At 40.3% G+C, this 19903-nt stretch overlaps 1 protein-coding gene across 1 annotated transcript in view; it reads right to left on the bottom strand.

Annotated features, from left to right (window-relative positions):
• LOC141568583 (uncharacterized) overlaps nucleotides 1-19274 on the bottom strand; it is a 375458-nt gene extending 356184 nt beyond the window's left edge. The window contains exon 1 of the mRNA XM_074318849.1: nucleotides 17014-19274. Within this exon, the coding sequence (XP_074174950.1) occupies nucleotides 18450-19157 (708 nt within the window). The 5' untranslated portion in view covers nucleotides 19158-19274 and the 3' untranslated portion in view covers nucleotides 17014-18449. The remainder of the gene's footprint in view (nucleotides 1-17013) is intronic.
• Nucleotides 19275-19903: the final 629 nt, after the last annotated feature.

The raw sequence follows: 19903 nt of genomic DNA, 5'->3' as shown, positions 1-19903 counted from the left end.
AAAAGTCAAAATATCAATACTAACAGGCGTTTGGAAGAAGTTGGTTCCATCCCTCATGGATGACTTTGAGAGGCTCAACCCCTCAGCGGAGGAAGTAACTGCAGACACAGTAGAAATAGCAGAAGGACTAGAATTAAAAGTGGGGCCTGAAGATGTGACTGGATTGCTCAATCTCATGATAAAACTTTAACGAATGAGGAGTTGCTTCTATGGATGAGCAAAGAAAGTGATTTCTTGAAATGGAAGCTACTCCTGGTGAAGATGCTGTGGAGATTGTTGAAATGACAACGAAGTATTTAGAATATTACGTAAACTTACTAGATAAAGCAGCAGCTGGGTTTAAGAGGAAGAAATTCTCCTATAGGAAAAATACTATGAAACAGCATCATATGCTACGAAGAAATTGTTCATGAAAGTCAAATCATGCAGCAAACTTAATTGTTGTCTTATTTTGAGAAATTGCCACAGCCACCCCAACCTTCAGCAACCACTGTCCTGACCAGTCAGCAGCCATCAACACTGAGGCAGGACCCTCCACCAGCAAAAAGATTATGACTTGCTGAAGCCTCAGATGAGGATGGTTAGCATTTTTAGCAATCAAATATTTTTTAATTAAAGTACATGCATTTTTAGACATAATACTATCTCATACTTAATAGACTACAGTACAGTGTAAACATAACTGGCATGCACTGGGAAAGGAAAATATTCATGTGGCTCACTCTATTGAGATATTCTCGTGACTGCAGTGGTCTGGAACCAAACCCCCACTATCGCTGAGGTATGGCTGAATGCCCGGAACTGTATTAAGTACATGGTATACAATGGTGATCAAAACAGATATGATTCCAGTTCTCAGTCACCTAAAGTCTGCATTGTAAATATGTAAAGACAAATAATCCTTATGACATTAAATTTTAAAACAATCTAATCAGTCTCTCATTTGTGAGTTAGGAAACTAAGATACAAGTAATTTGTGTCAGAATTACAGCTAGAAACCAGGTTTTTGGGTTACTAGCCCTGAACTTTTAGACTAAATATCCCAAATCACTCTAGCACCACACCAAGCTGAGAAGACATGCTTCTAAGTGTTGTTTTCCTAATTCTAAGATACCTTTTTTACAATCATTGCTTCATAATCTCCTCCCAAGCTCTGCTTTTCCCTACAGGCCATTTCACTTGGAAAAAGCAAAGAATGGACTGATTTGAGATTTTTCTATTCTTTTTTCCAATTCTTATCCCACAGTGAAAAATTACCACTCAATGGGTGGTAAAAATAGAACATAGGAAAAACTACATAAGAATCTGACAAATTCTTGGCATTCTTTTTATTCCTCCATAGTGCCTAACACAGTGTCTTTTGCAGAGTAGGTAATCGATAAAAGTTGAGTTTTTTAAGATTATAAGTACCTTTTGGTAATAATATGCAAATTAAAAAATTAAATGCCTAAAACTTAGTACATGAAAAATTATAGTAATATATTTTTAACCTTTACATTAAAGAATTGTTTTTGTGACTTTTAGGTTTCATAAATATTTAAGGCCCATATGGTGTACATGCAGTATGTATTTCTGAATCACCACTATTGGAATTAATATATCAGTGTAGCACATGCTGACATTTCTACAGTTTCGGGTACATAATATACCTGACTTTTCCCACCATAGGGCAGCTGTCGAGATGCTATGATAAACCAGCTAGACATGTTCTACACTATATTCTAGACCACAGAAAATAATCGGAAGACTAAAATCTTATCTCTGGAAGAGGAAACTGTCTCATTTAATTTTTCGTTTACAATGTGGTCTTTTGTGGGTGAGAGGTGGAGTAGGCTGAGTCCAGATCTTTGCAAAAACCATCAGCTAAACACCAGGCCAGCACAGCCTTCCCACAAGGACCCAAAGAGAAGGTGGCTAAAGAAGCCCAAAGGCAGGTAGAAGGAGTCACAACCTCTTCTCAGTATCTTGGCATTGCCCAGGCTCTGCCTCCTATATATGCACCACTACTTACACAGACACATGTATTCAGAAAGCCCATGTTTGATCCTCTCATCTACCAGAGACAGAATTCCCTCCAACCACCAGTGGATGAAGTTAGAGCTCCACTATGCTTTATCTGTAGAATAGACACCCACAACAAAATACGCTTGTACAAAGAAACCCATCATTATCAGCTTAACAGTCACAGGAGCTGGACAACTGCTTTCAGTGGATCATTTTAATAATAATTGAAAGAGAAAGATATGGCTGACTCTTTGGTTTGAGAGCCTCTTTCTGGCTGATTGAATAGATTATAGTTGTATCCCTAGAATCTTTCTGTAAAGGAACAAGGCAACAAAGCCCTCCTTTTTGTTCTTGGTAGTTAATTTCCTTCTCTGCCTGGAGAAAATCTCATACTTCAAGATCTCTCAAATATCCCGTTCAATGATGTTTGCCTTACAACCAAGAAGAATTAATTCTGCGGTAACTGTGCCTGTACACAGCACTTTGTTCATAATACTAAAACACTTAGGACTTTACATGATAGCTTCTGTGTGTTTCTAGTCAAAGAGTCCTGACGGCTTCTATACTTCCAATGTACCTTCTATGCCTATGTACGTATTATATAGCTCACTCTACTCTCTGTGATTTGTCTGCTTACGTGGTTCTCTCTTTCACTCCCTCCTCCATTGCCCCTCACAAGGTGATCTTGTTGAGACCAGGACAGAGACTGTAGCCAGTTTATCTTGAAGTCTGTCTTTTGGTCAACAAACTTCCCTGGAGGCTAAATGTTGTTACTACTCTCGTGTTGGAAGACCAGCCAATTAGGCCTTGGCCTTCGTCTAGTCTACTTGAACTTCTGCTAACCGGCCCTACATCAGATTTCAGTATTTGTTACCTTCGTTTCTTCCCTCTATGGTCATTGGAGGAAAAGCCGTGTTTGCCTCTGGTTATAGAGCAGAATCTATAACCACTCTGTAAGCATCACCCTTCATATCAGTCATAATTGGTATAAGTTTTCTAAGTTGGGCCACACTCCCCTGATCAAAGTATTCTGTGTTTTTTGTAGCGTCTCTGTCTTATTCCCTTTGGCTGCTCCACCAGGGTCTGTTTCCAAGCCTGCTTTTAGGATCTGCCCTCTAGGGTGCTCTCCTTTTTACTTCCTGTCTTATTCTGTCTCCTTAATCAACCACAGGACTCAAGGGATCTATAGTCCACTCTCACTTCTTACCTTTCAACTCCTTTTTATTATTCTTACAATTTTTCCTGCTCTAAGAGTCAATAAGCATGTCACAATTTTATCATACTTTTTTCTCTCACCAAAGCACCTGCTCTCACCTCCAAGAGAAATTTTTCCTAATTTCACAATAGACTCATTCATTAATCTATAATGCAAATTCACATGTTAGAGAAAAAACTCTCTAAGTGCTCCCTTTAAGTATTTTTAAATACTTTAGATCATACATGGACAACTCCATCATGCTTCCTAGATTCTTGTGGTAGAAGCAGGGATTTTGGAGTCAAAGAAATATGAGTAGAAGCTCAGCTTTGTGATCTTGGTTAAGTTATTTGCCATCCCTGCTCCTTCTTCTACTCATTAGTAATTTGGGAGTGGAAACACCCAACTACCTTGTTGTTTGAAGATTGCTGTTTAAGAAGATTATCTGACACATGATAGTCATTCACCAAATAGTAATTATTTGTAGTAAAAAAAGAAGAAAGCAAATATCTGCTTATTGGATGGGGATACTCAATTTGTGTCCACAGGAAGTCCAACTGGAAAAAATGATGTTCGAAATCAGTTTCATCATAGTGACCGCCAAACGTAAAACCCTGTGAGTTATCTGTCTAAATTCAACTTGCTTTCTTTCTCATTTTCATAAAAATCATCTGCATATAAAAGAGATAATTTGGACCATTTTACAAAAGATCAGGAAACTAGAAATGAACTATTTACCAGAAGTTTCTGCATTTCCCACCCCTACACATTATTGTGTCTCTGGAAATAGTGCCACCGCCAACACTCCCACCCCGAGCAAAGATTTAACTGCTCCGTAAATATGGCAGGGCCTAATGAAAGCTACTTCATTCATTCAGAAAGAGATTACTTTTCAGCCAAATCTCCACCATCCTGATAAAAGACTGAGACTGAAAATATAGCCACAAATTTGCTGCAAGCTCACCGTGGTTGCTAACCAACTATAGACACAAAGAAAACACCATTGATTTTAGAAATCAATAAAATGAATACTGCAAGTCAATACAATTAGAATGATGGCAAAGTTCATGTTCTGGTCCTCCAACTTTCTGTTCAATTCTGCCATGTTCCAGCACTCAAACTCATAGTTCTCACGAATAGCACTAAGAGGAAGATGACTGAAGAGAACCCCTGTCCAAGGAAGGGCTTTGGCAATCTTGAGTCTTATTTGGGTGTACTCCAAGAGAAAGGATTCCAACCATATCATTGACTCGTGTTTTATCATTCACACCTACTCTATGCCCACCTCGCATAAAATATTTATCATACAAAGTAAACCCTGGACAGATACTTGCAAAAAACCTCCCCCATTGAGAGCTTCTCATCCAATGATTTATTCACTCAGTCATCAATATTCATTAAGACTTTTCTATGGGCCAAATACTAAGCTAAAGCTGTGGATACAATGAAGTAGAAGAAAGTCACTGCCTTTGTCCTCCAATAGGGGGCAAGAACATCATCTTACAATAAAGTGCTAGGATTCAGTGAGGTCAGAGGGCTCATCAGTGAGCTATCTGAGAAAGCCTCCTAACGTTTCCACTGAAACCTGAAGAATGAACAGAATGTAGCCAAGAGAACAGGGATAATTGAGATATAAGGCTGGAGGTAAGCAGAAACCAAGATTTTCAACTCATGTCAAGGTGTTTGAGCTTTATAATAGACGCAATAAGAGTCACGGGAGGATTGGAATGGAGGGTATTGTGGTAAGAGCATGGTTGTGCTTTTTTATTGTATTTTCTGATTTTCCTATCATAAACATGTATAGATTTCATAATAAGAAAGGCAGTAAGAGTTATGTTTAATTTTTAATTGATAAAGATTTTAAAAAATAGAAAATAATAGCAAAAGAGTAAGGCTGAGCCAGAAATGAGATTAGTAATTTAAAAAGAATGTGTATTGTTATAGTCTTACTTGAGATAAACCAAAAATTTAGCTCTAAACTTATTAGAATCAAATTAAGAGGGTAACTCCATTCGTTTAATAATATACAAGGTTCATGAATAAGAAGGCCAGAATGGCTGAAAAGGAGTAAGTGGGGATAAAAAAGAAAGGAACTAGAAGGGATAGGTGGTAGGTAGATTATGTAGGGCTTTGTGGGTTATTGCAAGGACTCTGGATTTTATTCTGTGACAGAAAGCTTTGTGTGGTTTTGAGCAATGGAGCCCTGCAATTTGATTTATATTTTAATAGCTCACTCTGGCAGCTCTTTGGAGGATGGGCTGTGGTTGGAGAGTAGGCAAGTTAAGGGTAGAAATAAAGAGACCAGTTTGAAATCTATTGCAGTAGACCAGGAGAGAAATGATGGTGGCTCAGTGTAAGATAATAGTGGTAAAGGTAGAGAAACGTGATCAGACTTAGGAAATACTTTGAAGATAGAACTGATAGCGTTTGCTGATAGATGGATAGGGGGCAAGACAGGAATTCAGGAGGGATTCTGAAGTTTTTCTGGTGAATGGGTGTGTTGTTTACTAAGAGGGAAAACTGGGAGGATTTGGCAGAGGGTAGGTTTCAGGGAAGGGGGAAACTCAAGAGCCCTGTTTTGAACACGTTAACTTTGAGATGCCTCTTGCACATCTGTATGTGAAAAGAGGCTTATTAGTAGGTTGGTGCAAAAGTAATTGTGGTTTAATAGGTGAAAAATAATTGCAAAAACCGTAATTACTTTTGCACCAACCTAATAATAACGGCAGGTCCCTATTTCATGGGATGTCAGGAAGTGTGGCAAGGTGAAGGAATTTGGTAAGAAAGTTGAATAAATAACCATGATGCTAGAAGGCCTTTGGCTATCTCTTCTAAGTATAAAAGGCTCCTGAAAACCCTAGCCATTAGCTTCATTCGCTGGGTCATGACAATCCTAAGTCCCAGAGTTCCAGGTTTTACAGGTACGAGAAGCTTCTTTAGGGCTTCTAGCAAGGTTCCATTGCTCCCTTCTCCACTCATCTTCATTAAAGTCATTCTAAGAACGTTTTCCCTTGCCTCGCTTCCTGCAATCCTCTTGTACCAGCCTAGGCTCAAATTTTATTTTGGGACTAAAAATTCAGCATTGATTCTCAGGGTAATCTTGGCCCTGATACTTTAGTTCTTACTATCAGAGAGGAGGATCAGGCTTTCAAGAATTAATCCTGAAATACTTATCTCTGGGCCTTGCCTAACTGTCTCTTGACCAAATAGGGTTGCTTTCATGGATCAAAATCATAGGGTTGGGATTTTCATGAGAATCAAACAAAATAATGGATTAGAAAAGCGATTTGAGATGCTACTCCCCACTATAGCATAGCATTAAATGCTAATAATAATAATAATAATAATAATAATAATGGCTATTATTATGAGACCCTACTTTATGTCAGGCACTCCACTAGGTGCTTTGCACGCATCATAACACTGAATGTCAGAAACAGCTCTATAACCTAGGAATTATCTCCATTGGACAGAAAAGGAAATTCAGGTTCAGAGTAGTTAAGAAATTCACTTAAGTTCACATAACTAATAGATGATGGAATCATCATTAGAAACTAGCTCTTTCTGAATCTACTGCTTATACTTTGAGGTCCCAAATTGTTTTCATCAATCTGGTTACCTCTATCCTGCCCTAAATATAGCAGCTAGAAAAAGAAGTACACTGACTTACAAATCAACAAAGGAACGAAGCCATAAGATGCTGGAATTCCCGGTGAGATAGAAACTCCATAACTGGCTTAACAACATAGAACTGGTCCTACCTCAGAGAAAAATATTTGTGGACCAGAAGAAATGGAAGTTTAAAAATTAAAATTCTATCTAGCCTATTGTTGGTGGCCAAGATGACAGTCACAGAAAGAAAAGGGAGTCTTTACATCGCCTCAACTGAACACAGAAAATAGATCAGGCTCCCCCAATTCTTTTATCTTTCAACAATTATTAACAATGTGTCAATCACTGATATGATTCAAAGACGTTTAATTATAGAAAGAAAACTCACAAATCAATAGGAGAGACATTCATAGCATACTTGCTAGAAGAATACGCGGCTGGACAATCAAGTTTGTGAACTCATCCTAGAAAAAGTGCTACGTGCCTCATTGCTGAATATCACTATGGTCACCTTCAAAGTACTTCCCTTGGAAAGTTATGCACTGACACCAGTGCCTAGTCCACCCTTCAAAGCAATTTTGGAACTCTTTTTCTGGAATGGCCATCAGAGCTGTCATTGTATTATCCTTAATGCCCTGAATGTCAACAAAATGTTTTCCTTTCAATATTTCCTTTATCTGCATGCAGGTAAAGAACAAAGTCTTTGGGGGCCAGATCAGGTGAGTAGGGAGGGTGTCCCAAAACAGTTAGTTGTTTACTTGCCAAAAACTCCCTCACAGACTGTGCCTTGTAAGCTGGTGCATTGTCGTGATGCAGGAACCATGAATTATTGGCAAAAAGTTCAGGTCGCCTTTTCACACAGTCTTTTCAGCACTTCCAAAATAATAAACTTGGTTAACTGTTTGCCCAGTTGGTACAAATTCATAATAAATAATCCCTCTGATATCAAAAAAGGTTAGCAACATTGTCACAACAAGTTCACGAACTTAATTGTCAGACCTCGTATATCAAAGTACACAGAAACCAGAGGATGAGGCCGCTTTCTCCTCTTGGGACAAAGGTGGCAAAAGGGTAGGACGCCAAGAGGAGTTAGTGAAGAATTTTGAACATGATCAGTTTTAGTGTGAGGAAACAGCCTGGCAGCAAGAAAACACAGTAGATTAGAAAAGGGTGAGAAGGGAGAACAATGAGCAGGCGATGATCACAGTCCACAAGAAAGACCATGCGTATCTGAACCAAAACAATCACTCCCTGGATAAAGAGGAGAAAATGCATTCTTAAGACATTTACATGGCAGAATTTATTAAAACCCCACTTCTTTCCTAGTTAAATATTCAGAGAGGGCTAAGAACCATGGATGATGAGAAAGACTCTGGCTTGAACATGATGTTGGCTAGAGCTTTCAAGATGCAATTTATACACTCAATGCCTTAGTTTGAGTTTTCTGTGGGTGTTTAGCCCTGCTTTCTTTCAATGCAAATCCATTTGCCTTTATTGAATTTCTTCAAATGACATTATGAAGAAGGCTCCCAACAAATCCAGCAGAAAGGACTTTCCCTAAGAAGAATAGCCAATAATACCATAATGTCAAAACTCTCCAGGAAGATTTAGATGTGTTTCCTGGATGATTGCTTAAATGAGATATCATATGCAAACTGCAAATAAAGTGCCTGGCACATTAGAGGCAGTCAATAAATTTTAACTATTTTGCCATTAAGGCTTAGTCATCAGCATTGATCACAGGCTTTCTCTAGATGGTTAATTAATCATCAAGTATTTCAAGCAACATGTATTTATTGAATATGTACACAGCTCTCTGCAGGCAATACTCCCTGCCACATAGTTTGGCTGGAGTTGATTCCTGGCCCATGGAAACACTTTTGGAAAGATAGTGTAAAACAACAGGGAGGGTGTTAGCCTAGGAATCAAGAGATTTGGGTTGCAGGATTAGGGGAGCATGATGTTGACCCAGTGCACTCATTTTACAGTTGAGGAAACGGGCACTGTCCCTTGCCTCATCCATTTGGTTAGAGGTGGAGCCAGGCCTTAGAAATGGGGGCTCCTGACTCCTTGACCTTTTCTGCGACATCTCATACCTGGGAAACCCATTTACCCTAGAAGGCTATCACATGGTCTCACTTATTTCCCTACAGATGATACTATTATGATAAGTTAATTCCGGCAAACCTAAAACAATCACGTAAACTTAAGCAGGTCAGATACAACCAGCCCCATTTAAACCCATGCCTGCTAATTCACAGGCAGATGCTGCCATCAGTACTACACGCTGCATACGTATTAGAAACTGGAGATAAGCACTAGTTTACATTTGTTGTGATGTGGCATATACATTTATTTCCCTAAATATGTTTTTCTATATTTCTACAGGGCAAAAGGAACTGCATACATAGTGCATGCACACACACACACACACACACACACACACACACACACACACCTTAAGCCTCATAGGTGAAACAGTAGAATTCAGTGCTGTTTACAAAAAGTTCAACTATGATTTGGTTAGCTGCAAACCAGCTTTAAGCCCTCCAAGAGACTCATCTGTGTTTTGAATCTGCTAGGTACACATTTGAACAACCCAAATATCGGGGTGCATTACATATAAACACAGGACTTCTGCCTCTTCAGCATGTCTGAGTTTGTAGCTTGAAAACTGAATTAAGAAAAGAGAACTTATTGGCAATGTCCAAACTCATTTATTAATTAGTGTTTCCTATCTCTTTTGCACGTAAGCAATTTTATCTCCATTTGGGGGATGAAGAAATTAAATCAAAATCAAGAAGCTACACCAGTTCACCTTACATTCGATTACAAATAAAACTCAGGCTTTAATGATTATTGGACTAATATTTTGCCACTGACATTACAGTACTACTTTGAGGGAATTAAAATGAGTCTGTATCCTTATTGTTTCTTCTCCTATGTTCCCCATAGTAACCTGCAATCCTTGATTTTGAGCAGTACTACAAACAGTAACTTATATCCAAAAGCATAACTTCCAAGGCTATATGTATATTTGAAGCAAATACGTGGTGTGATCTTCAATGTTTAATTCCTGTCCCAATACCACTATATAATATTTTAGTGTTCTATCTTTTATATTCCCATCTTCATTTACTAAATCGTTTTAATCACCAAAACACTTCGTTTTTAAAAGTACTACTCTACCTTTCTTAACCTACATTTCCTCTGAATTTTTAGCTCAATGAAAGGAATTCTTAGATTACTTACACTAAGGTCTTTATTTTTTCAGAAATAGTCTTTGTAAATGAGTAATAGTGATATAAAGATTTTAGCATAAGAATCTTGCAGGAAAAATAATGTTTCAACAAGAAACTATAAGAAAATAGAAGCATTACTTTAACTTCAAATGTTTTCCAACTTAGCATTTTTATTTATATATGTGATATTATTTGTCATTCTCAAGGTGTTTACCAATATTAATAAAATTTTACAGTTCCCATTAAAATGAGGATTATTATTCTCATGATAAGAAAACTGAAGCAGAAAATTATATTCAGTGTATTAAAAGTATACTCCTATCTAGAAAACTCCATGCAATATAGATATATTAGTAACATCCTCTTGTTTCTCCTTTCTTTGCGAATTAAGCACTAAATAGCAAATATTTAATAAGTGCAACATAGTGAATTCAGGGCTTGAAAGAGTTAATTCTGCTACTAAATGATACCTTAGCTCAATAAAGAACTAGCTCGAGCCTACGGAGTTTCAGACATATGATTTAAATGGCTAGATTGTGCATTAAGATATGACATAGAAGAGAGAGGGAAAAAAGGCTTTCTTAAAATAAATATTAAAGAACTGAGAAAAGAAGGAGAAAAAAAATCATCACATCCCCAAATGAAATTTCTGGAAAACAGCACTGCTACTGCCTTTGACCAATTTCTCTGTTTCACTATTTAATGCAACATAAAATACCAGTTCATGTATATATCCGTATACAAATAGGTTTGACCCCAAACCCATCAGTTCACACACCCATGTGAATAAAAGGCAACCCAAGGTAACATTCTGGTAAAGGCATTGTGGGCAGACTAAACAGTGTGAGCCAAAGCACAGATCTCTGGGGTAGAAGGGTATGGGAAAGCATAAGACACTTGACCCTATGACGGAGTATGAAATAACCACAGGGAGGAGAGTATAGAGAAAGATGTGTCTGGAAGATGCATGGTGATTAAATACTTACTTTTGTCATCAGTGATGTAAAGAAAATAAATCCTGTGGGATTTTTCTGGTTTAGGAAAAAGAATACAGATTCTGGAGACAAGCTTATTTGAATTCTGATCTGGTCCTATATAACCTAGTCAGGTTATATAACCCCGGTCAGGGTATAAAACCCTTCAGAGCTTCAAAGCTCATCTCTAAAATGAAGGAAAATTAATCCTTACCTTCAAGGGTTCCGGTGAGAATATATGAAATAATGTGCTGTGAAAGAGCCTGCTAGAACATTTGACATATAGGAAAACCAACCAAATTTCACTTCTCTTTTCTTCCCACCTTCCCTCAGTCTAACGTAAAGGTCGGAGGACACAACAGACAGCATCTCCTACAACCCAATAACTCTACTATCTCCCAGGCAATTCAGATTTTTGAGTTTTCTTATTCTCTCTCTCTCTCTCTCTCTCTCTCTCTCTCTCTCTCTCTCTGCCATGAGGATTGTGTCTTTATTCACTTATTATTTTTTTATTAGTTTCAGGTGTACAAAACAATGTAATAGACATTTACACCCCTCACAAAGTGATAACGCCCCTCCCCCAATCTACTACCTCTCTGACATCATATATAGGTGTTACAGTTCCATTGACTCTATTTCCTATGCTGTACTTCACATCCTGTGACTACATATATATTAAATTATAGTTGACATTCTATCTCTTGATCCATCTCTAGAAGCACCTTTCCAAACTAGTGACATAAAATTGCATGATTATTTGTCCTAGTTTGTTTGATTAATTTGTTATTCTAAAAAGTCCTTGATGACGATGTTTATATACCTCTGCATTCCAACTTTAAACAAGGCCATTCCCATGTCTCAACAACTATCCCTACCATCATTTGTCCTCTCTCCTTCTCTCTCTCTCTCTCTCTCTCTCTCTCTCTCTCTCTCTCTCTCTCTCTGCATGTACCCATACACATACTCCAGAAGGGGATGGGGACATGATCAAAATAGAATCATCCAGGAAGGGCAACTCATTCCCTTTCTTTTTAGATCCAGAAGAACTTCTAAAACAATAAGAATTCTTAAAGGTTTAAGATTGTGCTTGGCATTCTCAGAGATGTGCCTCAGATTACTAAACTTCGGGCCACCTTAAGCTCACCCTAGAAGAAAACCACACCTGCAATTTAGTCTTCTCCTTGCCACTGGCCAGACCTCCAGACTCCAGGATGAGTTATGCTTAGCAAGTAAAACTAGTCTAAGACATTTAGCTTCTTTGAAGAATGGAACATTCAGAAGAAAGAAATAGAAAAAAAATGAATGAAGACACTTCATTTCAGCCTTTACCTGACCAGTTTTAAAACGTAACTAATAAAGCAAATCAACCAATAGCAGAGTATGCATCTGTCCACAAGGACAGATGTCCTTCAGTGTCACTACAGTCTGAGATGAGATAGAAGGAAGAAAAGAAGAAGGAAGAGATGGAGAAAGAGGAGAGAAAGAAGAGGAGGTAAAAAAGAGTGAAAAGGAAAGCTTAATCACAACGCTCACTTCCTTTAAAGCTGTAGGAATCATTAGTATTAATGTTAGCAAACCCAGGTCCCTACCAAAGCATGAAATTGGTATTACCCTGCCCCTCTGAAGAAACTGTGGCTGTGCTCCTGAGAGCAAGGTCCTTCACAAAAGCCCAGGGAACCTGTTGTGTCAAGCTTAGCAGCCTTTTTGATCCAGCCCCACAGCCCCAATCTCAGTTCCTCCCAGGTGGCCCCAGAATGCCTTGCCCTGGCTAGGCTCTGTGGTGATGTATACGTACAAACAAACCTGTTTATCTCTGGGCCTCAGGGGACCACAGAAGCACCTTGGGATAAAAAGCAGTTGAGATAGAATGAGGTTTCAGTTGGCGGGTTTTATACAAGTTGCCTTTAAAAGAAGCTGGAGTATCTAGAAAAACTCTTGGGATATTCATAAACTTCACTTAACTGTGGTCTTCAAAAAACTGAAGTTTGATTAAAGCTAATTGCAATGCAGTATAATTATATATTTTCATGGTTATGTATTTTTTCCTTCCCCATAGCTAAGACCTTTTCCCCTCTAATGCTTTTTTCGTACAAAATATGTTCAAGTAAATGTTCTCATTTTTAAGGTTTTAATTTTAAATATAGTATCCATGCAACGTACATGTAACTACTGGGAAATAAAACATCATGCACATACATAAAACATAACATTATATTGCTGCAGATTAGCATGAATTGTAAAGGGCTGGTCCTGATGTGAGACCCGAGTCATTCTCCTGCCTCTTGTACCTGTCGTCAGGTACAGAACAAATGATTTGTACCACAGCGTAATTTTCATGGGATCTCTTAGACACTTTGAGTGGAGAGACAAGAGAATGACAGAGAAAGAAAAGCTTGAAAAATGGATCCTTTCCTGACACAGGGAGACTGGTTCAGTACCATTAGCATCACCACCCAAACTCTATTTGATCGATAGACTCTACTGCCCAGCCCCTCCTCTCCAACACCCTTACCCCCATTAGTATTCCCACAAAAGAAAAAAAAAAAAAAACATATAAGGGGAACTACAGGAGTTCAATGACATTGAGCTACATTCTAATCCATAACAACACAAAAACAAACAAAAACACCTTAATTCTTTGCCATAACCTCAACACAGCTAGTTTCCTTTAGTATTTCCAAATCTCCTCCTTAATTCAAAGAAATGCTTTGTCAATTTTATAGACTCAGTCTCTGAGTGCCAAGGTAAAATATCCAAGTGCAGAAGTGTTTCATTGTATATATTTTATTTTGCAGGCATTTCTAAAACTTAGCTTTCATTATTAAAAAATTACCATAAAGAGAGTGCTGAATAATTCCTTTCAAACTTATAATAAACATCCACAAAGCATAGAAATTTAAATAGTTTACACACATACTTTTGGAGCCTTTTGTGAAATTCTCTAGAATACTATGCTTTGTCACAGATGGTTATATAAACAGATAGATTTCTGTGTGAAAAATTATTATATAAGCCAAAATGGACTTTGCAGTATCAAAATGCAATTAGTTGATGGAAATATTAAGCTAAGAATATCTATGGAAATAATATTGGGGGTAAAGTTTCATTCAGAAGCTTGACTTTCCTTTGTTTCCCCAAAAATGAGATGTAATGTCATGATATATACAGAAATATACCAGGAATGTTTAGATGAAATGCAGGTAAACCTAATGAAAATTTTCCATTAAAAATTACTTTTGGTGTACTTGTGAAATATTTAAATTGAGGAGTCAAATAAACACATACTGTGTGAGGTTCTAGTTTCCTAAATATAACTTTGAATCTCTAGTGAGGTGGAAGTTTATAAATAAATAAGTACTAGGGTGAGTCTCTCCACAGAAGTCTTAGATCTATACAACTAACCAGAATTCTTTGGCAACAGGGCAAATCATAGAGGGCAAGTCCAATTTCTATCAGTTCCTTTTTACTTTCTCTCTATCACGAAAAACCACATTGATTTATTTTTAGATGAAAGAAAAAGCAGCATGTATTAGAGCAACATTTGGTAGAGTTTACATTTATACTTCATGATAACCTATCAATACTCTGCTTTGTCAGATCATGTTGATATAAATTTGAACTGAATTTGACAAATTCTGTCAAGATGGAAAAAAATGTCTGAATTATAGGCATGTCAGGAAGAAAAACAAATGCAAAAAATGGAATATGTTTCAAAATAAACTCACCATATTGCATATACTTTTCATTTTATAGCTATAGGATTTGCTATTTAACCTTCATTTGGATAAAGATGCACAAATTCTATCAAGATATTTGTTTCCTTTTGTAGTTGAGATTTATTTAACCGTGCCATTTTTTTTTTAATGTCTAGAAGGATTTTTCAAGGCAAAATATTTTTTTCCAGGATATAGATGACTTAGATACTTATTAAGTAATTTTTGTGATGTGCTAAATATATTACTTTTTAGGTTTTTGTTACAGATGTATTTTCTTCATTGTTGTATAAAAAATACAACAGTATGTATGTGGTACTGAATAAATGTACTTTGGAATAACAAGGACTTCATAAAGATATACCAAATGTAATAAGTATTGCTTCCATGCTAAATAATATCAACAAATAGCAATTCTCTATTGCTTGCTGAATATAATGTTTACATATTATTCTTTTCTCCTTTGACAAATATGGAAGCTATTCCAATTTCCATACAAATTCACTGGTATGTTTAAGGGAATGTCATTACAATGCTATTTACTTAATTTCTTAGGGAAAAAAATGAAAGAAAGACAGAAAGAAAAGTGTTTGGAGTCTTAAATATGTGTTAAAATGACGTGTTCTGTGAGGTTATATATATGCACATTCAATGTATTATATATTATGATTAAAGCTTTTCTCAACTATTTGCTTATTCAGTAGAATTCACTTAGAAGATACTCTGTGAATGATTAGTTCCATTTACTCTATACCTTCAGTTTACAAGTAAAAATATACACACAATGGAATAGTGCTTCCTTTAAGCAAGTTAGGAAGTGAACCAAAATACTAAAAGGAAAAACATGACATAAAGTTGTCATGTTCTACAAATGAATTTGTTGAATGAATATATTCTGTGTCCACACCCTAAACAATTTTCTGAAACAGTGGAGACTTCTACAGCAAAAATGTTTTTTAAACAATAGTCCCCCCCCCAAAGAAAAAAACAATGCATTTTAGGTGACACATTGTTATGCATTAAACAGATTCCTACTCTTTTTCTGAATAGTCTTATTTGCTCATTTGGAAAACAATTTGAAAAAGAATTATTCATTGTTCCTATGCATAAATTTTAAAAATAATTCACCACACTTGACCAAATTATTTTCAAGGTATATACAGAAAGAAAAGAATACTTAACTTTCCCCTGCCTACATGTGAGAGCTTGTCAGCATTCAACTCCAAGGCCTTTAATCCCAGGCTTTAAATAATTCAGATAACAGTTGATTACTCCATTGCAAGAACCGTTGAGCTCTGCAAAATCTGAGTAACACAATATTTTCTACATAAAAAAGCCAATCTCAAATAGTAGGCAGCTTAAGTAAAACACTTCCTGAGACCAAACCATGCAACCCATTTTTGCATTTAGTACATAAACTCTGGTAAATACTGGTGTAGTTTACTACCAAGTAATTCTGCCTTCTTGCTTTCATTACCAAGCCATCTAGTTCTACAGCTTAATTTGCTGAACTCACAGTCCCCTGTACATACATTTTAAAGGCTTCTTTGAATCATAACAAGTGAAATGCTTAGTTATGTTACCCAGGAATCCAAAAGTGCACACAAACGAAATTTTAACTTTAAAAGAATACTGCTTTGACATTCACTTCTATTTCTTTGGAAAATAATTGTTTTATGTCTTTTGACAACCAAGATTCAATATCTGCTGCCTCCGTTCACTTGTACACATCAGCCATTACAAAAGAGCTTTGCTCACTTGGTTAAATTACAACCTGAGTAATGTAAAACAGACAGAATAACCAAGAAATATTGGCTTCCAACCCCAAATCAAAAAAGCGACAAAATTTTGCCATCAAAAATGTAGAGCTAAGTTCCAAATGGATTAAATTCATCCATGCAGCTGACGTATGTAGCACTTCACTTTGATGTATATGAGCGTCCATATATGTCTGAGCATGTGCTCATAATTATGTAACCAGATAAATGAAAGAAACACAATTAGGTTACAAACATCAAATAAACTCTGCAAAAAATATCAAAGTTGAGCCGAGAACCCACTGATTTTAGTGGTATGAAACATTTTGAACCATTTTCTTCTCTAAAACTATTCAGCACATTCTTTCTCTTAAATTCTTGTCTAAGCGTAGGAATAATCAGTTCCTTTTGATCGTATTCATTTAATAGATCCAGACTAAAACATCATGAAATAGAAAAATCTACAGATTGCATTCAGTATCACCAACAAGTACCACATTTGACTACTGCTCATACCATTTGGAAAGCAGTCCTCACATGACTACTGGCCTGACACCTCATCCATCAGCAGGGAGCCCAGAGCAGAGCTGGACCGTCTTCCTTGCGCCATCTCCTGAGTGGAGGCCCAGCTGAGAAACAGGCTTCTCTCTTCCAATAGCAATTAGATCTTTAAGATCAGGCCTTAGCAATTTGACCTAAAGCCATCCTTCCTTGCAACAAAGTCTCCAAAATCTTCAGAGGAAGAGACAGGGAGTAAGGCAAATGAGGAGAAATCCACGTCTGCGTGGCCTGATTAGAAACTTTGTTGTGTCAAATAAACTTTGGCCACTGGAGGAAAGTACCCTATGGTTGCTCTGGCTTTAGAAAGATCTGTCCAGGGCTTCTCAATCTTCTTTTCACCCCCCTCTCTCTCTCTTTCTCTCTCTCTCTCCTCTCTCCCCTCTTCTCTTGTTTCAAAAAGGGCCTCTGGTCAGCGCTGATTAATAAGTGTTTTTTGTTGTGAAGTGTTGAATAATAGAGGATGGCCAGTGACCCAGTAAAGACTAAACCTTGCTCTGGTTTATTGTGGCAAGCTGAGAAAGGGGCTTTAGGCCCGGGACCCCAAGCACTGACCCGCACACATCCCGCGGATCGCCTATTCATTCTCACAGCCCCACAGTCGCCCGGGCTCCCATTGTTTGCCAAGCAACAATGGAGATTTCGCAGGGAAAGTAAAGCTCTTTTCACATTCCTCTCTGATGTTTTGCATTTAGGGAACACCGACCTCCACTCTTTCCCCCGACATTTTTCCTCCCGGCAGTTAAAGCGGTTCGTTTTCGGGGAAACTTGTGTGAGTTTGGCGCTTGTTCGCCGACCACCAGTGTTAGGAGGAGACCAGACTGATGGAAAAGGAGAGCCCGGAGATTTCCCTTTTTTTTTTCCCCCCCAAATGCACTTAGAGGACGGAAGCTGCCTCTAGGGAGAAAGGGGAAAGGGGGGAGGGGAGAAGAAACAAAAAAAGAAAACGTTTCCCGGCCGGGGTGGCGGGGGCTGCGGGGCGCAGAGGCGAGCGGCCCGGCGCGCCTCGGGTGCAGGCAGGCCGACAAGTGGCGGGTCAGGCTCGGTCTCCGGCAAGCGAAGCGCGCCGTCGCTGCTAGTTCCCCCTTTCGCCTTTCTTCCCCGCGCGGTCCTCTACTCCTCTCCCGAGCCCCGGGGGCCCTGCCCCGCCGCGGCCCAGGGCCCACACAGCCGGGCGGGGGCGCGGAGGGAGCGGGGGCCCCGCAGGCCTGGGCCGCGTGTCTGTCTCCGAGAGGCGTACTCCTGCTCTGCTTTGCTGCACATGGCCCGGGGCAGGCTTTCGGAGTTTGGCGTCCGCCCGGGAAGCAGGCTCCCTCAGGGCCGGCTTGGGCGGGGGGCTGCGGGTGGGGGCGGCCGACCCAGGCGAGGTGGCACCGAGACGCGGCCCGGCCTGCTTAGGCCTGGGCCGCCCCGGCCGCCTCCCCCGAGCGGGCAGTTGGCTGGCACCTCTCGCCGGAACCAGCCGGGCGCATCTTCAGCCCCGAGGACACGGCCGCCTCGAGACTGAAGGCCTCCTCTGGCCCCCAACGCTCGCTAGCGGCCCGACGCGGACAAGCGAGGGCCCGGGGGTCAGTGGGTCGGCGAGAAAGGCCGCAGGAGGATGGGCGCCCGCGGCTCCCATGGCCGTAGGCGTGGAGCCGCCGCTGCGGGTTCGCGCGTCCCTGGGGATGCAGACGGCGCGGGCTTACAGGAGGGGGCGCCGCGTGGGGCCGCGCGAGGCCCCCCTGCCGGGACAGGCCCAGTCCGCACCCTCGCGGCCGCAGGGACCTGCGGCGCTCGGGCTCCGCGCCCCCGCACCCCCGCCGCGCGCCTGGGCGCAGATCTAGGGCGAGGGCGAGGGCGCCGCGCAGGCCGCGCGGCCTGGTGGGCGGCGGGAGGCTCGCACTGCGCCTGCCCGCGCGGCCCGGCCCGCTCCCCAGCCGCGCCTTGACAGCTCTTGGAGCCGCGAGAGGAAGAGGAGGAGGAGGAGGAGGAGGAAGGGCAGAAAGGGGAGGAGGAGGTGTCAGCGGCGGGCGGCGGACTCTGGGCGGCGGAGGGGGAGGAGGGTTCATTGTCTGGTCCCCCCAGTCCAATTGATATGCTAATCCCTTTTCTGATGCCATAACAAAGAACACCTTTGCACTTTTAAAAGACTTTTGTGCCCTGGCTACAGAAGTTTATTATCCACTAATTAGCAACAACTTCTGGCAATGAGTTGGGTTACATTTTCATAAGCTCCGAGCCCGGGTGACGAGGTGTGCAGGGCAGGAGGAGGTTTGCGCGAGGGCAAACCCGAAAAAAAAAAGGAGCTGGGAAGGAATCGCCCGCTCAGGTTCCTGAGCGGACGGCGGGAGACAGGCATCGGAAGCTTTGTTCTCCGAATCGACCGAAAGGTGTCCAGAGAAAGGTTCTTGGGCGGGGGACTGAGAGATCTGGAACCAGGGTGTTAGGTGACCTTATTTGATCCGACACGGTGGCCGGCGTCCGGAGAGCTGCGCGGAGGCGGCGGCTGCCGGCTGCCTTGCAGGAGGAGTCCTGGCCCAGCCATCTGTTTTTTGTGGGGTTTCTTGGTGGTGTTTTTTTCTCTTTCTCTTTTTCTTTTTGGCGGGGGTGGGGGTGGGGGTGGGGGTGAAAGGCCTGGGCGAATGTTCCAGCATTCGTCCCCGATCTCTAGCTTTTTCCTTTGCAGCCTCTACTCAGAATAAACCGCGGGCGAGAGAGTGGCCCATACAGAGGAAACGCACCCGCCTCCTGGGTTTCCTCTTAAGACCTCCCCACCAACAAGTCTGACATTCCAGGACCCGGGAAGAGGAGGCAAAGCTGGCATCGCCAGAGCCGCGCTGGGGGTGGAGATTTTCTGGATTAAGGA

Source organism: Rhinolophus sinicus, linkage group LG14 (assembly GCF_036562045.2).
Source record: "Rhinolophus sinicus isolate RSC01 linkage group LG14, ASM3656204v1, whole genome shotgun sequence".
Classification (NCBI taxonomy): domain Eukaryota; kingdom Metazoa; phylum Chordata; class Mammalia; order Chiroptera; family Rhinolophidae; genus Rhinolophus; species Rhinolophus sinicus.
The sequence above is the reverse complement of the archived record's forward strand: the minus strand, read 5'-3'. Positions and strand labels throughout refer to the sequence as shown.